Below are 8736 nucleotides of genomic sequence, written 5' to 3'. Positions count from 1 at the left end.
AAAAAAAAAAAGAAAACAAAAACCCAACAGTAGCCAGATGATGGCTAATCTATGCTTTGATTTGAAATACTCCTTCTAATTAGGAACTGGTTTAGAACTTGATATGTGAATTTTTAAATCACATCCAGAGTTTGTTAGGAATATCTATCATAATGCTGAGTATTATTCCTATCCAACATAGTATTCTTAAATAAAAAGACTTCCTTTCTGATGCAATAAAAAATCCCAGGTTCTTTTGTTTCACATGTATTTTTTCAGACCCCTAACCATTTTTTTTTTCCTTTCTGTAAGGTTTTCCTAAATCTACAATGCCCCTTTCTGAGATGCGATTTCAAAGAATCACAGATGAGCTCAAACCATTGATTTTATATACCATGTGATATTCACTATTCTTTATCTCTACATATCACAACATCTTACTGACTTTTTAATGACCTCTGCTGTAGTGTCAGAAGAGATTTTCTCAAAACTGGCTTCATCAATGTTTTTCTAAACCTTTATCACTAAAGTAGCACCCTGTAAAGTATTTCAGTTCACCATTTACCCACCATTCTGCATTGCTTTTGCTTTACCAACATTAACTTGATATCGCATCATCTAGATGGTTACTTAGCTTTCTGCATAGAAACTTCGACTTTTTTAGAAACAATGAATATACAATGAATTTTTCATCAGTAAATCTTGCAACCTCACTGAGCACCTTTTATTCAGCACTTTATTATTATTTATCTGTGCCATATTGATACATTCAAACAATTCTAGCAATGAGAAAAAAAAAATTATTTCCTCAGAAATAGGTTTATTTCCTTAGAAAGAAGTTAGATGCTCTCTACCTATTACCCCCCTCAGTCTTAATGAAACCTACAATAACAAGAGAATCTGAAAGGTTCCAAAAAAGATTATTCACTATGAATTTTCTTTAAAAAAAGACAGATAAAAAATGTATACATACACTATTAACAGCTTCAGCTACACAGAAGAGCAATAGGCAATGACACAGGTATGAAAGTGTCACAGCACCCCACAGTATAAACTAGAAAGCTGTTGAAGGTTGACTGGTTCAGTCATCAGCAAGAAGTAAGCCGCTCCCTGAAGCACCACCTCAACAGTATGGAAAGCATAGATGACAGCAGTGACTCCCTACAAGATATCTCCTAGGGATAAAAAAAGACAAGTAGAAATGGAGTTGGGAACTTCTCCTGCAGATCACCTTTTCTACTAGAAGCTCTCTACAGGGTTAAGCAGAACAAAAGTTGTCAGTCTGGCTTGAGTGAGAAAGCTTTCCCTGCAGCAGGACCATGACCACTGCAGGACATAGGTACAAGAAGCAGGCTTAGCTTACAGATTTGCTTGAAGACCTTCCCACTTAGGCCACTGATTTCTGCAAAGTGTAGAAATGAAGTTTATAACAATGGGCTGAAATCCAACTTCAGTAGCACCTATGTTTGGGAACACTTAGACAAGAACAATGACAACACTGTTGTTTGACATACAGAAAGTTGGAAATAGCACCAGACGGGTGTCTGGTGAATCTGGTGCCTCAGAGGACGTACCAGAACACGTTTTCCAAAGAACACTGCAAATGATGATCCTCACACTTTCTGTTCTTGTTTCAAGGAGATAAGTACATTCAGATGTACTCCATGGGAACAAGAGCTGGGCAGGCAAGTTAAACCCAAGCAGCCTACTGAGCCATGAACAACAAGCTGTAGGATAGAGACACATTAGGTCATCTGGGTATGAAAACATTTTCAGTGTTTGCATATTTCTAACATTTCTTTCTTTCCTGCTTCATTGGTATGCTAAAGGTCACCTTAGTATGTCAAAAGAAGCAGGCAGAGAAGCCAGCCACAACCTGGTCCGCTTGAAAGAGGCAAACTGGTTTGTTTCTTTGGTTAGCAAGGAAACATGGTAGTGCAACTTCCCCACTGTAAGCTTTTTTTCCCAGTAGAGAAAGGGCTGCATAGGTCAAAACTGAGCCAGGTGACTCTCCTATGATGTGCCATAAAAACAATGCCAGTGCTGATGAGGGCAGAATGTTTCAGGCTTTGCTTACTTCAACGCATCTACTTGTTTCTCAGATCCCCCACTGACAGAGTCAGTGGGCTTGTAAAGCTGATTTGACTGGTGAGGCTCTTTAGGGAAAACTTTTCAAGTTGACTACTGCGCTGCCTACCTCTGTTCTAAAATGTACATCAACCAGCTAAGAACTTCCACTTCCACCTGCAGATAGATAATTTGGTGGACACACTTAATCAAGCTCCTGTGCTATATTTAACTCAATAGATAGTTCCACGGCTGAAAATTATTCAGTTAATGAGAAATAAAGAAACAAACCTGATAGCAAAACAGGCTATCAAGTCACAAAACAATATGCCTTTGGCAGTAAGTTTAACATCATCACAAATCACACAGCAGTTCAGTCCCTTCAAATAATAGAGGACAGAAATATGGTGTAATGCAACCCTATATTTTTATGGTCCAATGGGTTTCTGTCAAGGGCAGTCTTTGACACGGAGGGTTGGCTGGGCAGGAGGATACTGAAGCTGCAGCACTCCACACTAACAGCTCACAGCTTTTACAGCCTGCCTGGCCTGTGCTTCAGGTCACTCCATTTTGAGGTGTGACTAGAAAAAACACTCGGGGGACAACAACTGTATTGAAGATGACCCTTTGGGGTCAGTATAGTACATTTTCTTTGAACTACTTCTCTACAAGCTATGTATGTTCTGACTACAGTGGAGCTCCCACAGAGGGTCAGAGCTGAGTGAAAAGACCTTTGCTCCGATTTTTCAAGAGTTGTCCTCTTTCCCCAGATTTTGCCTGCAAGTGCCACAGTCTCTCACAGGCAGACAAATATGGGCAAAAAAGTGCAAGAGCAATTTAAGGATCCTTCACATCCCACGTGGAGATGTTTATTTCCTAGTTCTTTTGACTCTCCAGAGAGAAGCCTGCTGTTCATTTACATGGGAAAGAACAATGAAAAGGAACATACAGTGATAGACTTCGGTTACCAAACATGGGATGGTGTGTTAACTTCTCTTTTACATTCCTAAGATTCAATTAAAAAAAAAAAAAAAGTCTGTCTGCATAAAACCTAGAAAAGTTATTTCTGAGTAACACACAACCTACTTTTAGTATATTGCTCAAGAATAGTTCCAGCTGTAAAAGTACCATCACACTAATAATTAAAAAAAAATATTTTAGAAAAGAAATGTTGTCTCCTGAGATTCTCAAAGATAAGGGTAAATTTAAACAATTGTAGCTATAAATCTAGACATTTCCTATCTCTCTGAAAGGCATTATTGCATCCTAGGGAAATGTGTATACTAAGTACATTTCAAAGTAATTGAGTAGTGTTAGGTTCCACTAACAATCTTATAGGTGCATTTTAGTGCTTAATGTTAATGATGAAATACATGAATTTTTTTCTGGCACATTAAATATTTCGGTATGAAATAGTTTCCTATATTTTTGTGCCACATTCACAACAATAGCACATTAAAAAGCTCTTGTATACAGTTATCACTGGATTAAACATTGTGAATTTTTAGATTTTGCCACTATATGGCTAAGTTACCCAATTCACCATGCTTCAGAACAAAACAAAAAGAAACTGCATTCAGTGTAGAGTCTTCAGAGTTAACAGGGTGATTTGATATGAATGCCTTGCCTGCTTCCTGCAGTAGAAGCAGCAACAGCTGTTAGCACTCTTAGTCCCGGCTTGGCCTCCTCTCCAACACCACACCTCAAATGCCATCCACTTCCAGAAGGACATTTCTGTTTCTCTTTAAATGGTGACACACGCCACTTGCCTCAGTGGGTCAAAAGAAACCTCAGAGGTTTTGCCAACAGCATCAGCTCTTGTCAAAACGTTGGGTACCTCTACCAGTCTCTTAGACCTCAGACAATTCAGAAAATAAACTGGGTACAGAGACTGAATTACCCTCTCTTACGATGAGACACACCTATTTCAGCATGTGGTTCAGATATATTGCTTGGCTACTATGACAAAAACTATTGCAGCAAGCACAACTGTACCTCTCCTGGAGAGAGGAAAAAATTCAGAACAAACAAAAAAACTCTGTGGATTTTAAGGGACCTGGAGCACTCCTTTAGAAATTTTCAGCCAAAATGACTAAAGGAAATGAAAAGGGACAAGTGGGATCTCCCTCCAGTGCTCCATGCACCCTTCACATGTTTTCCACGCAATGATAAACCACTTATTTAAAAAAATGCCATAGCAAAAAAGTGTTCCACTAAGAGCTAACAGACTCAGAACAACTGCACATGGTTTCTCACATGAAATGGTGAATATAGAATATTAGCTAGTATTATTGAGGGCTTGTAAAGCAAAATGCAGGAAATGGCATATCCTACTTTTGCTCTTGATAACAGAAAAAAAAAAAATTGTCATACTTACTGCAAAATACCAGAAAGAAAAATGGAACCAGAAAGGGAAGGAGAAAATAAATAAATAAATACAACATCATTAAATTTAGTTTGAATCATGTGGCAAAGAAATACATTTAAGCAGAACTAGAATAATGTAATAATAAGGATGCACCTCTTGTTAAAATACAAGCAGGGCTGAAAATCACTTTGAATAGTAGCCTTGTGATGAGAAGCTTAAGGCAACTGCTTCCTGGAATATTTTCCACTTGATGTGGCTGAACAAATATTGGGGAATTAACTGAGGAAAGATAAATCTGTAGATATTTGCAAGTCTGCAATTGTCACTGTGGTTGGCCTAAAGACTTACAGGAGCATGAGATGGTTTGCTTTTTGTGCTTGGCAAAAGAAAACAATTCTCACTGGCTTAGTACACATCTCCTCATCAACAGACATCCGCTGAGAGCAGATATCCATTACACGGCACTGGACTTCTCATTCTATACTATTGTCTGAATTCAACCTAGAGACTTCACCTCCCTCAGCAACTGCCTGCTTGACCAGCTAGGTCTATCTAGACTTGCAGAACAGCACACACATCAAACCACCTGTTCCCACTTCAGCTAGAAGGTCTTCATACATGGAGGATAAATAGAGGAGCAAAGAAAGAACAGAGAGCTTCTCCCAACATACACTTTAGCTCAAACCAGAGAATTGGCTGCCTTGAATAGCTTCTCCTAGTTATGCAAGACTTACAAAGCATGGAAAAGCTGAAGTGAGAAGCAAGCAGTCACTACTTCAATAAATTTAGTGGATTTCCAACCATTTCTGTCAGCACGTGGAGCAGCAATAGCGCTAAATATAGAGAGATAAGTATCTCCCTATATTTGTCTGCTACCTACCAAAGTAAGATTTGTCTCTTAGTCACGGCCTGCTGAAAGGACAGAGAAACTATTGCTGCTTCTAGTACTCTTCCCTCCACTGGGAAATGAAAGGAAGCAATCAGAAACCTCTGATAACCTAATGCAAGGCCGACAAAGGCAAAGAACAAATTTCTCTCACAAATTTCTCTCACCTTGGCAAGAGGGGTCCATTTGCTTCCAGGAAACATCTGTAGAAACTTTACTTACAAAAATCCTCAGGCCAGAAAAAACAGCATATAGAAAATCACCATAATGGCACTATACCTATCAGAAAAAGTTATGTGGCTTGGCTGTTCTTAATGTAAGAGGTCTGACTGAGATCTGTCTAGTCATAAGTAGAGGTTCAGAGCAGTTTAGTACTCTGAACAAGAGACTAGATCAGAACATGTGGATTTTGAGCTTTGTATAAAGGATTCTGTACCGGCATTTCCCAACAGAAGTCAATGCATCTGTTTCAAAAAAAAAAAAGAAAACATGTCAACAATTGAAGGTATCCAGTGTAGACAACTGCCTAAATGTAAAAGCCTCTCCCTGCATTCTTTGTGTCTTACATAATAACTCTGAGCCTTTAAAAATGGTAAGCCAAGCATGCAAGTCCCCCTCTGAGAGGTCAGCTCTGGTAGTCTCTCCCGCATATGTTTTTAGCATGCACCACTCAATTTGTAAAAAGTGGGGATATGCCATGATGATTTCAAGGAGAAGAATATATTCAGTCATTTCAGGAGTTATAAGGGACAAGTGTTTCCAGGCACTTTCATTATAATATAATCGTCTTTCTACAGTACGAAAAAAAAGGTGACTGAAAAAGAGTTGGCTAAAATGATGTCCACTTATTAGCAAAAGGACAGAATGGTATTTGAATCAAGACTAAAATAAACCTGACATTCAACAATCTTACCCTTGAAAAGACAAAATATTACAAAAGATTATATTTCATTGATCTTTTAAAACTCAAATTTACAAACCTGCTCCTGACTCAAAGTAAATTTACAACTCATGATTCTAGACAAACAGAGGTACAAAACTGTGCTGTTGGATGACAGATACTGAAGTTTTAGACCACAATTTGTTATTCCACACTTAATTATTAACACTTAAACAGCAATGAGAAGAAATGTCAAATGCTATGAAAAGCATAATTTATTTCTCCTGACAGGTATTAATTGGCCTGTATTAATGACTTTTGGAACTATTACTAATGAGGAAAAATAGCCATTCCAGCATGTCAGCAATATCTGTAGTGAGGGGACAGTCTTCTAGCCATTAAAAAAAAATTGGGGGAGGGGGAATATCACACCGTAAGATAAGAAAAGCAATTTCTCAAAGAGGATGTTTATAACTAAATTTCTAAATTGCTGCCACAGCACAGTGGGGGAGAAATTCTGAAAGCGCCTCCAGCAGCTCTGCTCAGCAGACTCTCAGCAGCTATCAGCTAACTGGAGTTCGTGTTTGTGTTGTTCCCCCAGGGTCTAGTCATTTTGTTATACAGAACCAGGCAGCTAACCAGGGATCCTCAGGGAGAGCGAGGTGTCCTTTGAGCAAACTAGCTCCTTTTCATCAGTTTTTTGCAGGGCAGAACAGTGGGAGAATGGTCAAAATATGTTTTCTATTATGCTTTTATGAAAAGCATAAAGATAGGGCCGTACTAGTTTAACTTCCAAGGTATACTAAGTATCAGACAGTCTCCTGTGGTATGTAAATGAAGCCAGGAATGTAGCAGTTATGCACAGGTACATTTCCTAAGCAGAAAGAACTTTTGTAAATTCAGTTACCCAGAGTAAACAGACAATTCAAGAACTATACAAGCATATTATTCCACTGTTTCACTGTTTTAAGCGAAGATCAAAAGCCACTATAGCAAATGATAGCGTTTATCTCAGTACTGACCATTATCTTGAAGGATTCCTGTGGAAGCTGTTACTCTTACTGTCTGTTTTACTTTTGTAGAGTTTTTAGAAAAGTGTCGTCTGGACACAGAATCCTCTGGATTCTGGCTTTTTTTGTCCTTCCCTTTGGGAGGCTGAGGTGAGGAACTGTTTTCTCCCGGGTCACTAGATCCAACGGTAGATTTAGATTGTCGATCATTTCCCTGAAAAGAAGTGTATGCAATTATCACTGATGAAAATGACAAAGTTTATTTTTTTAATTTCAGTATTATTTCAACCTTTTAATACTAAAGATTGGTATCAGGTGTTAAAGAAGCGTATTAATTTACAGTCAGTACAGTTAAGTCATATCTTAAACTATACAGAAAACTGTAACTATTTCATCAACCTACTATATGATCTGACAGATTAAATGTTCCTCAACAACTCCCAGAGGAAAATAATACATTTATTATAAGGAAATGATGCTTCATTTGATGAAAAGAATGGCTAGGTGAAACTATACATGCATGCATATGATATACAGCTACATCTCATCTATGTATATGTGTGGAAAGTCACAAGATGTAATATGTAACTTGTGAATAATTCATTGCCTGTGTAAATGAGACATGGGCATTAATCTGCTAAGTGTCAAAAGCAGCTGGGAGGATGACAGTCTTCGTGTGGCAGTAACACTGACCGCCAAGTGGACCGTAAGGAAGGGGTCTGCCACACATCACCTCTGAATCACCTCCAAGGACGTCAGCCAGTTCCTCTGCTTGCTCTGTGGTGTATCTAGAAACAGAACCAGGAACCTGGTCCTTATTTTTACAGCTTTGATGTATGTATGATCCTGAGAGTACTAGCCAGAGATTTTATTATTTATAGAATTTTTTCTTCAGTCTAAATCTGTTCACAATCAACATTGTAAAAACCTGAACTGTACATAGCAGCCCTTTAGGGTGCTGTTTATATCGTTCTAGGCTGTGTAAAGACTTTACCAACTGAACACCCTCATTGTTGCCTCTCATTATAGGCTGTCAGCCTCCTACTTTTGCCAGCCTAACAGTATGTGTAGTTCCTTCCAAATCCAATTCTGTCAAAACACACCATATAACAACAAAACACTCAAGCAGATAGGGCAGAAAACCTTATCAGTATCTGGAACTGTTCACTTTATCACAGACTTAGCTAAATCACAGAAGATAAATATATTCTACTTCATTGTTTCACTTAGTGTAGCTGCATGAAAAATTCATGCCATTTTAGAACCTGCCGACCAGAAAGGCCTTTCATTCTGCAATGGTCATGGACAATTCTTTTCATCTCACTGCTAAAGTTAAAAGGTAATACTATATAAAATTAAAATCTTTCAGAAAAATAAGTCCTGAACAAAATCCCACATCTCTTTAAAATATCCTGCATATATTATTATATTTTTATGTAATTCTTCTAGTTTTCACATAATGAGTAGAAATCAGTTCTGTTTAAAATATCTTACTTAAATACCATCTAGCTTTTACCATCTAATCTACCATTTATCTACCAGTACC

At 38.0% G+C, this 8736-nt stretch overlaps 1 protein-coding gene across 1 annotated transcript in view; it reads right to left on the bottom strand.

The window, feature by feature from the left end:
• The window catches only part of DCDC2 (doublecortin domain containing 2), a 67522-nt gene that overhangs the window by 28562 nt on the left and 30224 nt on the right, over positions 1-8736 (bottom strand). Inside the window, exon 7 of the mRNA XM_009582114.1 lies at positions 7203-7404. Coding sequence (XP_009580409.1) covers positions 7203-7404 — 202 coding nt within the window. The remainder of the gene's footprint in view (positions 1-7202; positions 7405-8736) is intronic.

The sequence above is a fragment of the Fulmarus glacialis genome, unplaced genomic scaffold (assembly GCF_000690835.1).
Source record: "Fulmarus glacialis isolate BGI_N327 unplaced genomic scaffold, ASM69083v1 scaffold28517, whole genome shotgun sequence".
NCBI lineage: Eukaryota > Metazoa > Chordata > Aves > Procellariiformes > Procellariidae > Fulmarus > Fulmarus glacialis.
This window is presented reverse-complemented; position numbering and strand designations above follow the sequence as displayed.